Raw genomic sequence first — 18,609 nt, 5'->3', positions numbered from 1 at the left:
TTTCTTTGTGTTGGTCCTGAGGACACCACAGATTTGAGATGCTGCAAACCCCGGGCATCTCAACTGCATACAAATGCAGTGTGCACTGGTTTTGCACTAACATTTTTCACTTGCTTTCTGGTGTTCAGGTTTTTGGGAATGTCACATTTCTGGTATTTTTTTTTAATACAAAGTCCAAGACTCTCACATAAACATCTGATTCCAGGAGCTGGGGCTTTAACAAAACTGCTGCAACACCGCAGAGCCTGTATTGGTGGTTCTGGCAAATCCTTAGGTAAATACATTTGACGGTGAGAACACACTATCTTTTGATCTTGGGATCATGAAAGCACTTGTTCTTTGCAAATTCCTTTCACAGCTCGAGCAGAAAGAGCAGAACAGCATGACAGGAAGTGCTGGAGACTTTGGATTATCCAAATGCTCTTTATAATGTTACTGTTCTTGTAATACTTGTCCATAGATTCTTGGATTATACACCTCTTCACTGTTCTGTAGATGGGAGTTTTCTGGTCATCTAACATAATCTTCAGATAATACCTTAAGCACCAGTATCTCTATTTAACCTGTTATAAACTCCCTTATAATCAGTGGGCTTGATCCACATGAGAGTTACTACAGATGTCCTAATGCTTTTGAAAGCTTCATTTATGGTCTTGGATATAATTACGCAGCAGAAAACCTATCTGGTGGCCAAAGTAGGCCAAAATCTCCTGTGTGGATTTTGTGTCTGATCATGTGTTGGAGCTCTTGGAGTCAAAGCACTAATGTGATTTCAGCCTCACTCATCCATCCGTCTGTCTATTTTCTTAATGCTTGTAGGAACTTAAACATCCTTGAGGCCTCTATCACTGTCAAACTGATTTGGGCTTGGCTGACAGATCCAAAGGTCCTTCGTGGGAGTGGGAACATGCCCGTGTGCATGTGGAGTATGTATTTGAGATGACTCGCTTCCTTAGGAAACCAGAATTAAAAAATAAAAGCAACTCTAAATTACTTCCTTTTTTTCTAATTCTTGATTAGTACTTAAATATTTCTGCAATACAGGTTGTGACATGATTTCAACTTTGAGCCTCTTTGACCTAAGAGTGTAACTCCTTTAGCCTAAAACTTGCGCCTCTGTCTTTCATTAAACCAGCTATTTATGTACACTTCTGAACCCATTTCCTACTTGTGGCCTCCAAATGGTGGGCTAGCATGAGCATTTAATGCTGATAAAAGATCACTGATACTTTTCCCCACGGTGTGATATACAGGCTGAAGTAATTTTTTTGCTAAAATCCACAGTTTCTGCCATGGGAAAGACTATTTTTATGAGCACTGTTATGTGCTTTGAGTGAGATTGCAACAAAGGGAGATTAGCTAATTACTCCAGGGTCTTTCTTCCTTTGGTGTGTGGGAAAGCTGCATAGCTGACATCCATAAGCATCAGCCAGAAAGTCATGGGAGAGCAGTTCTGCCACCCCACATCTTGAGTTAGCCCGCTGATTTCAGATGATTTGTGACTCATGAGTGCGTTTGGATCCACACTGCTCTTCTCTAAGGGCTCCTATGTGCTGTGCTTGGTGCCGTGTTTGAGTGCCATGACGTGAGATGACTCCCATCTGTCAGTCTGGGAATGTTAGCCAGTTGCCTAAGGAAATCAGGGGACATAAAAGTGATTTAAAGAAAAATCTGTAGGGGCATTTAGTCATACTTGTTTTTATTGAGTGTTTATCCTGTAACTATAGCTCTATCAAACAAATGTCATGAGACGTTCAAAGGGCGGTGAAGGCTCACTTCGTTGCTGTAAAAGTCAGCGCCTATATTGAGTGGGAGGGGGAACCAGTTGTGTTAATTAGTGCTGGGAACCATGGGCCCAGCATGTTAAGAAGGGCCCTGTTTCATCTTGTGCCATTGGACCTTAGCCCTGTATTGAAGCCCTGCCCAAACTTTACAGATGGCTAAAACATTTCAAAATGCACATTTGGGTGCCATCTTTTAGCCCCAGATATTTCAGCTGCCTTTGTAAATGTTACTCCTTTCTTATGCCTGCTCTAGTGAGGCCTCATTGTACTTTCTTCTTGCTTTGGTCAAGTGTCTTCTCTGGAGAGAAATGTTGTTATCTCTGCCTAGGCTGCAAATTCCCAGCCTCCTGAACTGGGGATGGGGCGTAGAAATTTTCCTATTTTTGTTAGCACTGCTTATGATTCAGAAGAGTCTTACATCATCTCTTGTCTTATTTAAGATTTGGATTTTCCCCCTTTCGTATTAAATTGTAATTAGTGTTTCTTAGTATCCACTAATAACCACTGCTCAAAGCCTCCTGTTTGCAGCAAACCGAGGATGTCTGGGTGGTATTTCATACTTCTGACACTGTAGAAGTCTCTGGCAGTTAGCTGTCACTGCCTGTGGACAGTCTTTTTTTATTAACAACAGCCATCTTCCCACCCTTATTGTGGGAATTTCTCGTCCAGAAAGTCCAAAGTTGTTCATCAGAGACAGCTGTGAACCCCAGTCTTAGCTGAAGGAGCAGACACACTCCAGACCACGTATAGTAATAACAAACCCCTTCTTTCTGGGTTGCCCTTGTGTAAGTAAAACCAAGCTTTCAGATGTCATTGAAGAGTCTGCCTCTTTCTGCTGCTCATCTTTTTTCCGTAGAAAGCCCTGCTTTCAGGAATTGCAAGGAATGCTTAAGTCTTGCATGAGAAGGTAGGTCCTGTGGTTTGCCATAGGTTTGCAGGAGGTCCCAGGTATGTGGCACCTTGAACTAATAGCTCTGGCGATGTTTCTGGGCTCTTATGTTGCCAGCATGTCAACTCTGAAATGTCCTGAAAATCAGCCTGAAGCCATCCAGGGTGGGGCTGAGGCCCTTGTGACTTTTGGAGGATACTTGCCTGATTTGATGGTTATGGTTGTGTACTCCTCAGCTGACACCACACATAAAGGCCACCACTGCAGTGGCTGCTTGCTTCAGGCTGCCCTGTCACATCCCACCTGCATGCTTGAGCACCTCTGATTTTTGCCTCTACTCCTTTGCATGCAGGAAGTAAGACAAATAGGAAGTGCACACAACCGGAGTGCAGTGCCCTTCACTGCTGCCACAGCTTCTGCCCCCAGGGTGATCACTGCTCAGTACAACAGCCCAGCAGGTCTCTACTCCTCAGAGAACATCCAGACCTTCAACACTGCTGTGGAGTCAAAGACATCACCAGGGGCCCTAGAATCTACCAAGCCGTAAGTATCTTCCTTGCCTCCCATCGCTGCCCAAGCCCCCAGGGAAAGGCTCCAGGAGATGTGAGTTCACTGTGAGGACACCAGTCTGTTAACCCAGAAGAGCTTTTTTTCAGGTCAGGGGAAGGAGCAGACACATGAGTATGCATGTGGTTCCCAGGGCAGGGCTTGGAGGAGCAGGGAACTTTTCAAGAGATCCAGAAATGAAATTAATGCTGTTGTGTTTCTTTGTTTAGCAGAGACCGACGCAGTTTCCACGTGCATTCAGCATGACATGCCAGCCTGCTGGTCTGACCAGGTGCCTGACAGCTTGTTACGAGCACTTAGAGTTTTGTGCTGGCTTTGTGGGTAATGCTGGGCAGGAGGGGTACTAGCTAATGCAGGAGGGGTACTAGCTAATGCAGGAAGCACACATGTCCCCCTTCTGGGATTCATAGTCAGACTCTGCCTAAGTTTGGATCTTTCTGTTTCTTATTACTGAACCTTGTTTTTCACAGGAGTTTTAAAAAATAGTTGAAACATTGATAGCTGAAACATTGATACCTGTGTGAGCAATTTCATATATGGGACTGGAAAAGTTCCCAACCTTAAAAGGGCCTGCTGATTTTTGTGGTTGTGTCTGAGTTCGCCAGAGACATTATTCCAAAAGTCCAGCATTCCTCTTTTTTCATTGGAAGCAATAAAGCAGGAGCTGTCTGAAATCTTTCTGGCTGTGTTGGTCAAGTTGCTTAACTGCCCAAAGTCTATAGCTGTACCAACTGCCAGGAAAACTTTGGCCACTTTTACAACAAAAGCTGCAAGACCAATGCTTTACGTGATACTCAGTTAAATTTCTGACTTGTGAATGGGGAGCCAAAAGTAACTTCAGCCTCTGCTTTTGTAGGGCACAAAGACCTGAGATTGTGTTTTAACACAAGCCTAAAAACTTGCCCCTGACTGAAACCGGCTTCTCACACTGGCAGCCCCATCTGCAGCCGGGTCCCTTCTAGGCAGTTCCAGTGCTGCAGCTGGCAAACAAGGTGCCAGATGTTTGTTCCTCATTTGCTTCTGGTAGAGCTCAGCAGCCTCATTCAGGGGCTGAGCAAAGGCAGAGCAAGAACAAGAGAAATCTGACTTTGCATTAACCTGATGGGACCATTTGGCACAAGCAAAGGATGTGTAGGTTCTCCCTTCACACAGCCTTGCAGCTGTCTTTAAATTCCTACCCTTCTGTTTTCTGAGTTATTTGTACATGGCCCACCTTGCTCTGGGTTTACCTGGCATTTTATCTGCACCCCCATGCTGCACCCAGTAGACACACAGCCTACCTGAACCCAACAGCCTGATCCTGCCACTGCACTTGGTGATGCAACATGGGGACCTGGTCCATGCTCCATCCTGTATGATGTAAATGCAAGGCAATAAAGACAGAAACACCAGCAAATCCACTGGATTTGCAACTGGTGTTGCAAAGCAGGTGGGGAGAGGAGGGGGAAGCCTCACTGCTGAGCACACCTGTTTTGGGGTTGGAGGTGAGATGGGCCCTCAATAGGATGCCCAGGCTAGGTTTGGGAAGGGTAGCAGTGAAGGTGGCACTCCTTGGCTGGGCAGTGGGACCATGAGTGCTAGTTCATATTAAAATCCCTGCTGCCATGTCTTCATTACCTTTACAGCCCCTTTGCTCATCAGTAGAGTGACTACATTTTAAGTTTTTGTGTGGGCACACCTGGGGCGTGAGACCAGAGCCACAGCATTAGCCAGAAGCATTTAGTGTAAAGTCATGTATTCAGTGGTGTGCCCCTCAGACACTATTCTGCAACTGCTTGTACTGCTTAGAGTATTAGGTTTAGTCTATTAATATCTTCCTTCTTTCCTTTCTTCCTCCGTTGCACTTTTCCCTCAATTCTACAACGTAAAACCCAAACGACCCCCAAACAAACACAACTCAATCTGCACACATGAACGTGTGGGGCCTTAGCTGCCCTTTGCCAATGAGCCCGATGCAGGCTCCTGTCGCCTCCATCTATAACCCTCTGCAGGTGCAGACCTCCGAGCGGAGGCACAGCACCTCCTCCATCCCCAGCCAAGTCCGAGTGGGGCCTGAGCAGCTGAAGCGCACGGCTCAGATCTGCCCCAAGAGCCCTGTGGAAGTGGAGGTGCCGGGACTCAAAGTGCTACACATGCAGTTCAATTCTCCCCTGCAGCTCTATTCACAGAGCAACATCATGGATTCCCTGAAGGGGCAGATCTCTTCTGTTAGCCCTGATTTCCCCAGGTAACATACCCACTGCCTCTGCAGTGGGCTTCAGTGCATCCCTTCATCTGCATCTTAGTGTCCACGAGTACCTCGTCCGTGTCTGTGGCTCACGGTGTTGCTGGTCACAAGGAAACAGTGTCTACATTTCACCTTCCTGACACTAGTGCATGACTCTTCACAGGGACTTCCTCTGCATTGTGTCTGTGTCCAGCATTGCGGGGAGCACCAAACATGATTTCAGCCTGTCACTGTGTCCATTGCCCCCTGTGCACCCATGCGGAACACCCTTGACAGCAGCTGGTGGCTTTTCTGGAGGAGCCACCTGTAACAGATGGCCTTGCTGGGGGGCAGGAGAGTGCTTTATCCTGAAAGCTGGTGTTTCTCCTGCGCTGAGATGCTTGTTGTTTGTGACTGGAAGGTGTTGCCACGTGTCCTTGTGCTTTTGTTCCACCGGCTGCGGGCAAGGCCATGTGCGTGCGCTGGGTGTGTTTCATTTCAGGCTGAAGCAGGTCCCCATAGGCTCCATCTTATGTTGGTAACACTCATGAGTTTGGTTCAGCCTGGGCAGGCAGTGGACACATGGAGGACCCAGTCTGTGTTCCCACCCCTGCCCACTTGTCTGCACAGGTTGCTGCTCTTGCAACTGCCTCTTTGCCCATAGGAGTGGAGGATGCTCAACATGGTCTGATTTCTGCAGGATGTGCAAGAGCCTCAGCATCACAAGGCCAGGGTGCTTTTAGGTGTTTTGCTTTGTGGCAGTTGGGAACCAGCTGGCCTATCTCTCTAAATGACAGCCCACAGGGTTTTACAGGGAGGACTTCGGTACTGAGAAGGGCGAAGCAGAAAGTACATTTAGGCATCTCACAGGAGGGCTCCAACCAAGGCTGAATTGTTTCAGATGTGAACCATCAGCAGAGTTATCCCACTCTGTAACCAAGCAGCTTGCAGCTGTGTAACATGTGGTTCAGGAAGGTGATCAGTCCTATGGCTTACAAGGGACAGAGTGAAAGGGCACAGACAGATCTCGTAGCTCTTCTGCTGCTCACAGTACCCTCCTGGGCTAAGCACCACGTGCTTTGAAGAAGAAAAGTTGGTGTCCTCACCCATGGACCCACACAGCCAAGCTTTTGCCGTGTGCCAGCAGCCAAGAGATAATGGGAGGCTGTGGATTTACTCCTGCCTCGTTACTCAGGCCAGTTACTTGCTTTGGCTTTTAGTTGGTAAACCAGAAGCCAGAGCATTCCAGTAACAGTCTGCTGGCTGGCTGTGCCGGTCCAGACAGCTGATAACACTCACAAAAGGAGCCCCAGGCATCAGCAGTTGTTTCATTGCAAAAGCGAGTGCTCCAAGTACTTTGGAGCCCAGCTCTGAGATCCTTGTAAACTTTACAAAATGTGCTAACAGAAAATCATAGAATGCCAGTAGTAAAGAATAAGCTGTGCTTTTCTGAAGACGCTGTGCTAGACTGTGGCTTTATGGGTTTTATTGCCATCTTCTTGCCAATTTTAAAAGCTCAGCAATGCAGTGTTACTCAATCAGTGTTGCAAGTTGCCCATGGCAGAAGCAGTGAGATCCAGTAATGGTTTTGTGAGTCCAAAATCCAGTAAAGCATGTTGGAGTTGTCCCCTACAAAGTTTTGGAGTTGGGGAACTTTGGTGCATGGTAAATGAGACCAGTTGCTGGTGACTGCTGCAGATAAAGTACCTGTGTAACAGGAGGTGCCATAAATCAGCAAACATACAGAGACTTGCTATCCTGCAGGCACAACTCGTGTGCCTGTGCCCATTCAAAAGATGCGTGTGCTTTTGTTGTTTTGTTTTTTTTATATTTTATTTTCTTTAAGCAGCATAGCTTTCTGCCCTGACAAATTGAGCTATTTCACTCTGCTCATACAAATTCTAGGATTTGGGGGTTTTTATAGTCTTTTGGAAGTCTTGTAGAGGCAAATTTACTTATAGGGTGTGTACCAGGGAGAGATGATCTACATCTTTTGCACACTGTCACAACACGTGGTTGAAATGTGATGGCTTTGTTTGACTTTAGTGCTCTTGAAGGTGATGTAGCTTTTGCTTTTTGAATGCATGTTAATGAAACATTCTTAGTATGTGAACTGCAGTGAAAGGTTTCTTGCCTAATGTTTTCATGGGTCTATAGAGTGGGGGGAGTATATGGGTTTACATAAGATGAACCTAATGTGGAGCATGGATTCGTTTTGGATGAAGGACCTAGGACATTTTCTGTGTAATAGAAAGCACGTCATTATTTTATTTTGGGTGAGAGGCTTCAGTAAATGACATTCAGGCATCAAGGGTTCAACTGCTTGCAAGCCTAATGTGCTTCTTGCTCCACTGAAAATTACTAAAGATGGAAACATTTTATGAAATTCTTTTTATGGAAATAGTGTTTTATAACACGTGCGATGATTTTAGCTCTGATGCTTGAAGATTTATTATGTAGAGTAACTCTCAGATGACTCTATTGCACATTGGCATGGGAAGTATGCAGTTGCCTCCTCAAAAAAAGATTTCCCTCTGCAATTTAGTCTTAACTTTAGAATGTTTATGTACTTCTCAGGCAATCACAGGGTGCAGGAACAGTGAAACCTAATAGACCATTTACATTTATAAGGCTGCATTATGTAATTGAGCTGTCAGAGGAGACTTGTCTCATTTTTCTAGAGATGTTTTTACTCCAGTCATAGAATACAAAGCAGGCAGGAACCTCCCATGTCCATCCCCTAGCCCAGCAGTTACTTGATTTAAACCATCAATTTAAATAATTCCCATGGGATATTTGTCCAGACTCTTTTTAAACCTTTAGTATGGAGGTTGCTCACTTCTCCATAAGCAATCTCCTCCAGCATTTCAGAATCTACCCATTAGAAGGCAGCAAGGAATATTCTGAACATCCTCCTGCAGTTTTAAGCCTGTAGTTTATCCTGCACCCACTGGATGTGGAGAACATCCTAGGTAGTGCCTCCGTGCCTCTTCCCCCCCCCCCCCCCCCCCCAGTGACCCTTCCACTGGCATAATGACCACCCTTTCAACCACCCTGCATTGTGAAAAGCTGACACTGAAGCACTTCAGGCTCTAGGCTGAGGGTGCAGGTCCCTCATGAACTGAGTGGCAGCTGAAAGGAGGGCTTAGTGTTAGCACACAGAAATCTCCTCTGCCTTCACTTGCTTGTTAACCTTGATTAAATGCTGTAAATGGCCTGTGGCTCAGTCTTCTCCTATGAAATGGAAATAGCAACACTCACTTGAAAACCAAATTAAATTGTTGCCAATTAGGGAATCTTATCGTTAGATTGTACAGCTGTTACTTTGTGAAGGGAGCCTTTAGGACCCATTCATAGTGTACGTGCAAAGATTAAAAATTTCTTTTTAATGGAATAAACTTTACTTAGTTTGAGATTCACAGTGGTGCAAGGTATTAGTCTAAGGTATTAGTTCATGCATGCAAGGAACATGCATAGATGGCACAGCTACCATGCAGGATCCCATCACAGCACAAATTCTTTATTTTCCTGTTAACAGAGTGGTGATTTCCTGAGAAAGTTTTAGTTTCTGGAGTAAATAGTTTATTGTGAAGCACAGAGAACACCTGGGGACTGGCTGGGGGCAGTCAGTGTGAACCTTATCACAGTGGTATATGTGGATAGCCCAGGGTGCCAATCTCACCTGGGCTGCGAGTCTTGTGCGAGCACATCCAGCACCTCTGTATTTTATGGCATCCTGTTGCACACTTATTTTGCACGTTTGTTCTTCAGTCACATGACGCATTGTGAAAATTTTGCTAGAGGCACTGGCTGTAGTTTTCAGCTTTTTAACAAGCTTATTCCCTGTTCCTTTCTCAGTTTAGATCAGCATAACCAGCCCCCAGGAAGTATTGTCATCGACAGAGAATCCGAGGTTTACAAGATGCTCCAGGAGAATCAAGAATCAAATGAGCCACCCAGACAGTCTGCTTCTTTCCTTGTGCTGCAAGAAATCTTGGAGTCAGAAGAAAAAGGTGAGCACTTAACTGCACACCTAATCTGAGTGTGCTTTTCTCTTTGCCATTCCTTGGGTGCATATGATGTTTAAGAGTAATATCTAAAACTTTGTTTTCCTTTTTTAGCTGTTGATTGTTCAAGGTAGCACACGTCAACGGTTTCTGCAGAAACCTGCAGACCCTCTCATAAACTTAACTCCTAAATGTTCTCTTGTTGATTAGTGTCAGCGTCTACAGGCCTATATTACTGCTCACTCTTTGAGCAAGTGCTTAAGAAATAACCCCCTACAACATTTAGTTATCAAGAAGGAAGTTACAAAATTGCAAAAATTTGTCCATGTTTTGTAAAGTTTTGCTCCTTTAAGATAATATTCACTGATTAAAGACCATCTTGGATTCAAGATTTTGAAAGGTACCTCAAGATAGTGATCTTTAGTGAATCTTAATGCTTCTGATAGCCATCCTTTTATATAAGAAAAAAGGTTCTGTAAAAATATGGAAGTTGAGTTACAGCAAGCAGTTCCTATAGCTTTTAAACTCTAAAATTTCAGTCTGCTTGGCATTCTTGATCTGACATCTGGACTTCTGCAGTTCAGGGCTATAGAGCTTAAGATAAAAAAAGCCAGTTAACTTAGATGAGGGCCAAATTGTACTCACTTTTCCCCTTAAATAAACTAAAATAAACAAGTAAATAGGAAAGGAATTCCAAGAATGACTTTTTTTTTTCCTTAGACCAGTTGAGACTTTTGTCTTTTGTTACTAGCTTGGCAGTGGTATGTTCAATTTCATCCAACAAAAGCCTGGTGCTGAGATGCTCACCACAAAGGGAAACAGATCAGCCTCAGACCTGGTAGGTCTGAGGGATCTGTACGGAAAGAGAAAAATGAAGGAAATAAGGAAACAATAGGAAGAAATAAACCAGGATCTTGGAGTCTTTTATATGCTGTTAAAATACCTGCCTGAAAGCATCTTTTAAACACTGGGTTTGCAACTTGCCCTCAGGGTTCAGCTCCTGTGTGGAAAGGACTTGAGTAGCTGCGACTTCTTGCGCAGCCAAGGTTCTCCCCCATGCTTAGTAGTGCTGAAGAAGATACGAAGCAAAGCCTTCTCTGCTTTATCTTTCTTCGAAGATTTGCAGAATTACTGGGATTCTCTGGCACAAGGTTTGCCTGCCAGATCACAGGCCAGGATGGGCTTTGGCATCACTCCACTGTGAGCTGATAATCACCCATGCAGAGGAGGGCCAGGAGGTTACACAGCCCCAAAGGAATGTCAGTCCTTGAGGAGATGGTGCTCCTGCCTGCCAGGCTCAAACACCCCTGCTGCTGAGTCAGATCATGTCTGCTGTGATAACCAGCACATTGGTGATAAGTGTCACATTGGTTGGCTGCTTCTCCCAGCCTGTCCTCAGGTGATGGCTTGTGAGTAGCAGCAGGGAGCTGTCTCCCCAGCTGGGACAAGTTCCTCCAGGCATTGCTCTGTCGGCTATGCTGACTTACACCAGCTGAGAACCTAGCTCCCTACACAGGGGATCTGTGTGGGCACTGGTGTGTGGAGGTACCATGGCTGGTCTGTGTTTCCATGTTTAGACCTGACCCTGTACTAGTAGGGGGAGGGTGTTTCACAGGGTGGAAACACGTTATGTTTCCTGTGGGCATTTGATTAAGTTGATCCCTTTAGAAAGATTTAAAATCATGCTGATATGAGCAAAGTTTGAGGCACAGGGAGTGAGCAGAGGTGATAGATAGGGAAGAGCCTGCAAATGTGGTTGCTGCTGTTTCCTTCCCGGGAAGGGCCACTTGCAGTAACTGCTGGAGACCAGGTGCTTTGTTCTGTGTTCGGAGGGTACATAAGCTGTAGGGAACTTGCACCTCTGGACCAGCATCTCTTCATTGAACTGAGTGCAAACCTCTGAGCTGAAGGCTGCCACAGAGGCAAAGCATGTCAGCATCATCTGCTCCATGGATGAGCAGTGGTGACAGGGCAGTTCATTCCTTTTTCCTTCAGCTCCCCTGTCAGTGACGCTGCCCTGGGCTGTGACATGTCCATAACCTTGCTGGTCAACAGCATATGCCTCTGGAGGATATTTCCTTCCCTTACACCAGGAACATCCACTGCAGTGTGCTTTTGGTTTTTAGTCAGAAGAGTTTTATCAATGTCCTTCTTAGCCTGAGGTGCCTGTTGATCCCCTCTGTTTTGGGTGAAACACCATGTTGAACCGCTTGCAAAAGTCATGTAGCTAAGACTAGTCACATCAATGGTGTCATTTTGTAAGAGGCTCCTTTTTCACTGCAGATATTTAAAGGCTTGCTTTGTATCCTGCATCTAGGATCCACTGCCGTTGTAGGAATTCAGGTCAGCAGATGTCTCCTGCAAAGGACCTGCAGGACATCCCTGCTCCAGAGAAGCTGCACTAGGGAGACACCTGGAGCATGCTATGCAGCAGCAGGAGGGCACGAGGTTATCCCCAGTGTCCCAGGGCCCTGCAAGAACAAGGAGTTTGTTAACCAAATCTTCCAGGAGTCTCGGGAGAGTCAGCCCTACCGTATGCCAGAGAGCAGACTGGAAAAGGACTTCTGACAGCCCTCCCCAGTCTGCCAGGACGCTCACCTCCTCTTGCTGAGCCCAAATCTGGCAATTAGCTTGACACTGTATGTGTGACTGGGACATGGCAGGCAGTCTCTGGTGCTGCCAAGGCTGGGGCAGGGGTAGAGGCTTCGCTTTGCTTTGTGCATCTGTGCATGTGAGACACATCGGCTGAGGTCTGATGGGCTGTTAAGAGGAAAAGAAACTCTCATCTGACTGCCCACAATCTCAGGCCCTCAAATTTCCAGGGGCAGGCTCAGCTGTGCCCTTTCTCTCCCTCCTTCCCACACGTCCCTAAATCCCTGCCTGCTTTCCATGCATGAATCCCAGCCTCAGAGCTGGCATTAAAGAACCTCACACCTCCCTAGAAAAACATCTGCTTGGGAGGGATAGCCTAGAACCACGCATCTCACACGCTCTGAAGCACTCTACTTCCACCCCCCAGGAGACCCCACCAAACCATCTGGATTTAGGAGCGTCAAAGCCCCCACCACAAAGGTGGCCTCATCGATTGGGAATGCCCAGAAGCTGCCCATGTGTGAAAAGTGTGGATCTGGCATTGTGTAAGTAAGCCTGTCCCTGGGGTTTCAGGCCAAGCGTAACATGCCTGTGCGAGGGGCTGAGGTGCTGCACCCAAAACACGTCACCTGCTCACATCCAGAGCGTCCAGGAACTGGCTCAAGACACAATTATTCTCACCAGCTTTGATAGCACCAACTTTGCAGTTCTCTGTAGTGAGACAGGAGTTGGGTTTCCCTCTACAGATTAGTATCTATCAGTGGAAACCAAAACAGTCCCTATGAGAAAAACTTTTGATACAGTTGTTGCTGCAGTATTTTGCTTCCTACCTTTCAGGCAGGAAACACCCAGAAACAAAATGTGCTATTCATTCAGGGCTTGTGTATTCAATGCTTTTAATGTCTTGGCACCCCCTGCCATGGAGTGGTCAGAGGTGCATTGGTGGTCAGAGGCCGTGTGGACCAAGTGAGCTGTGTTCTCCCTGCTTAACTGTAGCACACCTCTACTGTATTTACCCAGACATAATTTTAGTTGTCTCTATGTGGGTATGTCTAACTGCCAGAACACCAGGGGCATGGGTTTGATACAGAGCTGCTGCACCATAAGTGTGACAACGGGAGGGACCCAACCCATGCAGTCAGTTTGATGTTCAGTTTCTCAACCACGGATTCTTTCCTACAACCCCCTTAGCTTAACAGCTGACTCCAGCAGTCAAGTATTGGCAGTCCACCTGCACTGTCATGGAAGAATTCAGCTTTCTTCCGTGCTGCCCACCACAAGCTATCAGCTAGTTGCTGAGGCTCTCTACACTGTGATTGCCTGGAGCACCAGGGACTGACAGAGTCATTAGAGGCAATCCATACCCTGTAAAATATGAATCAGAGACAAACCCTACAATTATTCTAACAGCTGGGTAGATGAGAGAAAGCACAAAGCTATAAATAGCAATAAAAACTTAATGAATTACAGAAAATATAGGTGGCTGCTGGAACAAAATTATACTCCTGGCAAATTGTTGTGTTTTCTTCATCATCTGCTGGGTTAAGCTGTGAAATTTTCCAGAGCTGGCCCACATTTGGCTGGATCCATTCACTGTGGCGCCTGAGCATCAGTGTCTGAGATCAGAACAAGGATCTGGTCTGTGCCTCTCCCACACAAACCTGGCACACTGGTCACTGGCAAAAGGGCAGCGACGGCCTTCATCCCCCTAGGTTGGTGGCAGGCAGTCATTTCTGTATTTCTTTTGCAATCCACTTGGTTTGGACCTGGATTTTGCTCCCCGAGATGGTCACCTTGATGCCTGCCATTTGATTCTGGGCATTTGAAAGCTGTTGTGCTGTCTCCAGCTATCAGCTAAAAGATGCCATCACAGTGATTCTTGCCGCTACACAATAGGGTCCCTGTGAAGCTTAGGCAGGCCAGTGATAGGGAACACTTTCCAGAGAAGTCGCATGCCAGCATGTGTTGGGCTCTAAAAGTGTTGTTAACATCTGCTTGGCAGGAGGTAGGGCGTGTCCTATGACTTCTCAGAAGTCAATCCTTTGACTTCTCAGGAGCAGGAGAAAATTGTCTGCCCTCAGCACTGGTGTGGGTCTGGGCTGGGTGGGAGGTAGCTGGGGAAGAAGGAGGCAGTGGGGGGTACCTGGGGGTACCTGGTGCTGAGGGGTACTGGTTCCTTCCCCAGAGGGGTGTTTGTGAAGATCCGGGACAAGCAGCGACACCCCGAGTGCTATGTGTGCAGTGACTGCGGCACCAACCTCAAGCAGAAAGGACACTTCTTCGTGGAAGACCAAATCTATTGCGAGAAGCACGCACGGGAGCGGGTGATTCCTCCAGAGGGCTACGAGGTGGTCACCGTCTTCCCAAAGTAAACTGCACTGCTCACAAAGCCAGTGTGGATGGTTTATCCCCTGCTGCTTTTCCTTGAAAAGCATCATCCCTGCCTGCCTGCCGAATCTTGTTTGCAATAAGGAATGCTAGGCATGGCTTTGAATTTCCTTGCCATTATTAATCCTCCATTTGTTCACATGAGATGTCACTAATTGTTCAACATTCTTTTTGTTTCCTCTTGGCTTTTTCCTAATACACAGAATTATATTTTTTTTCCCCTCCTTTGCACTGTCAATCACACAGGAAAATCAGAGGCCAAAGTCACATTACCACTCTCTTGTGTCTCAGTTATTTGCCTTTTGTTTGCATTCAATAAACGGGGTGAATCTACAAGGCAGATGGCTCTGCTTTCTCCTGGTATTCTTGTGCACTGGACTGGGGTTCCGTGGGCAGCAGAAGGGTACTCAGTGCATGGCTGTGTTTATAGAGAGTAGCATGGGGAGATTACAAGGTTGAGTCAGACTGCTCTCACATGCTGCCCAGCTGCTGTTAGCAGCTGCCTGCTGGCACCCAGCAAAGGCCCAGTGGGCACAGCCAAGCCACAGACCATAGCTGGCACTGGTGGCCTGTCCCTGGTGCAAGGCAACTGGAACCTGCTTCCTTCCACATCCAGCACTGCTTCATGATGATGGGTCCTGTGATTCCCATACTGCATCACCCAGCTGCCCCTCTATTCCCCATGGTCACAAACTGAGCTCTGTGAAAAAACATCCACTTGATGCTTGCTGGAAGCTGGGGACTCCTGCCTCAAAGAGGGGAAGATTTGAGTGGCCATGGTCTCTGTCCCCTGTTCCAGCTGACCCTGACCGTCCTCTGCAGGCTCCCCAGCCCCATACCACAGGCTCAGGGCTGGGTACAGGCTGGAGACCCACATCTCTTGTCCAAACCAGGGCAGACCTGTGGCCAGGGCTGGGACAGTCCCCTGTGCAAGGGCCCATGTGGCTGCCAGAGGCATTGCTGTGCTGCCAGACATGCAGCTGCTAGAGATGCCACAGGACTGATGTGGGCAGGGGGCACATGCCCCATGTGTGCTGGATGAAGGGCTGATGGTGCCTGAGCAGCAGTGCTCCACCCATGTATAGCAAAAATCTGTGCAGTGAAGTTCTTTCCAGGCTCACACCTCTGAACAAGACACTGGCTGTTCTTCTGGTGTAAAAATAAATGGTTTCTAAGATGTAGTGTCATCTTTGCTTTAAAACAGACTGCCAGAGGTTGAAAACAGAAGGGTTTGTAGCTGCATACAGAACCTCTTTTGCAGGCACAGGGCCACCTCAACCCCTGGGTTAATGGGTGCATCTGCAACAGCTTGGAAAGTTCTAGCTGTGTTCAGCAATCTGTTACTGCTGCAGCCTGTGTTTCTTCTCCTTCACAATGAATCACACCGCAGCACAGCTACTTGCAAAAAATCTCACCCAAAACCCAATCAAAACCACTAAACCCAAACCACAAACCCCAAAACAATAATCTGCTGAGGTAAAGCTGACCCATTACCAAGGTTATAAGCCTCCTATGGTCCAGCTCAACTTTACATCTTTTTGACAAGTTGGGAGGGAACTAATTTCACCAATCCAGCTCAATTTAGCTCATCCCCCCCAACTCCTTCTGTAAGCAGTGGCAAGCAAGCAAGGATGGCATGGCTCAAACAGCAAACTCCTTGTCCTCCTCATCCCTGGGAAAAGCCTGGCTTCTCCATGCCACCAGCAGATGCCTGCACACACCTGCACAAACTCCAGCCACTACACAAGCAGCTTTAATTTTCAAGGTGAGTGGGTTTTGGCCTGCTGGGGTGACATCTCCCCTCACTGCTGCCAATGGGGGCTAATTATCTCCCATTTGCAGCGCATTTCCCCAGGGAAAGGCACTCCATGCTCCAGTCCTGGCAGGTGCAGGCAGGCTGGCCTGGACAAAAAGCCAGTGCAGCGACGGAGAACACAGACCCGCAGGGCTGAAGGAGTGAGTAAACCTGCAGGAACAAATTGCTCTGGCTGCATCTCAGATGGGTGCTCCTGCCCTGCCATGGCGTGGGAGCACGGCTGCTCTCAGCACGGCATGCTCCTTGCTGCCCACTTTCTCAGCAAGCTGCGGGCTCCTGGCTGCACACCACATACGGCAGGAGGAAAGCGCTGGCTGCTGGGGCCATCCGGAGTGCTGCATCCCAATGCCAGCGCGTGGGCTGAGTCCGCCAGCGCCTGCAAAGCCACTGACTGTTTTCCTACTGTACAAACGCCTGTCAGCAAAACAGGGCTCGTTCCAGATATCCTCACGAGCTTGCTCTTGCATCGGGGGTCAGGGCTGGAGAGCCTGAACCGTGCCAGGCGTTTCCCCTGCCCTCCCCACTCCAGCAAAGACAAAAGCCCGGCTTTGTCCAGCGCCATGTGCGTTTATCGCGCGGCTGAGCTCCTGGGGCGAAGGCTGGCAGCACCACTGGGAAAACGCCGATTGTGCGGGACATGACGCAGGAGCCGGGAACTACAAACAGCTTGCGGGGTAGCTCTGGAGGTGGAGTTTTCTCTGCAGATACCAGAACTGATCCAATTTATCGCTATGGGAACAGGCTACCCAGGGCAATTCACATTCATTACTTAGGGAGGACTTTGATAGCTTTCTGCTGTAGCTTGCTGAGAAAAGGAATGTATTCATTTTTTATGATGCACGACAAAATACTTGGCAACTGCTGTGTTCACTGTAGTCTCACTTTCCAAATTCCTCTGGAGTTTAACAGAGGAATTGTTGTTTGTCAACAACAAAATAGGTTTAAATAGGGTTACATCTGCAACCACACTGAGGTCCCTGCTGAAGAATGTAACAACAATGTAAGAAATGCATAAAAGGTTCCTATCTGAAGTATATCAGGCAGTCTGTAAGTGAGCTAGCAGCCTGCCAAGGAGGGATTGTCTCACATAGGTGTACAGCACAGCAGAAAGCACAATCTGTAACTTTTAACATGGACCAGACTACTTGTGTTTCCAGTTGTGGCCTCTCCCTGCCACATCTCCCGTTCTTCTGCAGCAGACAGGGTCCTGTGCTGCTCCGCCCTGTTGGCTGGCAGGAGCACCCCCCAGAGCACAAGGTGCCAAGCTCAGCTGCAGCATGGAAAGCTGTGAGCACAGCAGGAGCCGTGGGCCATGGCACGCTGGAGAAGAGGGCTCACATGGGCCAGAGCAGCACATCTCCTCCCTGAGCCAACAGAGATCACTATTTTTCAAGTGTTTACACAGTCAGACCTGCTGCTGGCAGTGACTTGACAGAGCTAGCCTCAAGGAAATACGACAGGAAAGGGTTAAAAGCTGCTGAACTAACAGCATCAAGACAGAGGTCTCATATGGGTCTCTTCCTCACACCCTACACCACGACCACCACTGCCCCCACCAAAACAGCCCTGAGCAACAAGGCAAGTTGCTCCAGCTTGGACATTGAAGTTTCATTTGTTAATGGCAACGCATAGGTCTTGGCAGCTGAAAAATCATCATCTTTTGCTAGGCAGAAAGTAAAAATACTCAAATGATGGTAAGCACAAAGAGCACTTGAGCACTGGTGAAATGCCACTTAATATATTCTAACGTGAGATAAGTTTACCATGCATTTTCTTGTCACCACTTGGAAAAAGCACTAGCAGCCTCTCCCTGACCCTCCCTGGCCAAGAATATGAGCTGCTAACCAGTTATAACAAAAAAAAACAATCAACAACAACAAAAACCCAAACAAAAACCAACCAACCAAACAAAAAAAACCACAAACAAAACCCCGAAGAGGAGAAAAACAACTTGCAAACAGACACACAGCATTAACACACAAGCGAGCTGAGACCCATCTTTTTGTCCATGAATTTGGTCTCAACTCAAACATCTGCAAACATCCCAGCAAGAGGAACAACAGCTGAGTGTATCTGGATGCAGCATGAGACAGAAGAACTGCTTCCATTACCAGGACAAATCTATGCTTCAAGAATGTGTCTTGCAGCTTTGGAAATATTTTTTCCCCTCGGACAATCAAGGGGACACTATTTCACCCAGAACAATTAAAAACTGTTAGCACCAGTCACGTCCCTACAGAGCCTCCAGCATCCTCACATTATCATTACCGCATTTACTTGCGTATCTCCCCTGCTACAGAAAGGCTGCTTTCCAAAATCCCAGCACCCCTCGCAGCATGCCACAAGGTTTGCCTGTCAGC

The 18,609-nt window shown here is 47.3% G+C and overlaps 1 protein-coding gene across 6 annotated transcripts in view; it reads left to right on the top strand.

Annotated features, from left to right (window-relative positions):
• The window catches only part of PDLIM1 (PDZ and LIM domain 1), a 43,005-nt gene extending 28,236 nt beyond the window's left edge, over window positions 1-14,769 (top strand). The window contains exons 4-8 of one of the 6 annotated variants that reach the window (XR_008975031.1): window positions 3,450-3,511; window positions 5,171-5,467; window positions 9,305-9,459; window positions 11,737-11,796; window positions 12,473-12,590. Coding sequence is in view for 5 of the 6 variants with exons in the window: in XM_057430114.1 (XP_057286097.1) it covers window positions 3,450-3,511; window positions 5,171-5,467; window positions 9,305-9,459; window positions 12,473-12,590; window positions 14,231-14,417 (819 nt within the window). In the remaining variant the exon portion in view is untranslated. Of the gene's footprint in view, window positions 1-3,025; window positions 3,217-3,449; window positions 3,512-5,170; window positions 5,468-9,304; window positions 9,460-11,736; window positions 11,797-12,472; window positions 12,591-14,230 lie in introns of those variants that run through there. The other 5 variants (XM_057430115.1, XM_057430114.1, XM_057430118.1 and 2 more) reach the window with 5 other exon arrangements.
• The last annotated feature ends 3,840 nt before the right edge of the window (window positions 14,770-18,609 follow it).

Source organism: Pezoporus wallicus, unplaced genomic scaffold, assembly GCF_028554395.1.
Source record: "Pezoporus wallicus isolate ANWC-B61680 ecotype Strahan unplaced genomic scaffold, APGP_CSIRO_Pwel_v1 contig_5261, whole genome shotgun sequence".
Classification (NCBI taxonomy): Eukaryota; Metazoa; Chordata; class Aves; order Psittaciformes; family Psittacidae; genus Pezoporus; species Pezoporus wallicus.
This window is presented reverse-complemented; position numbering and strand designations above follow the sequence as displayed.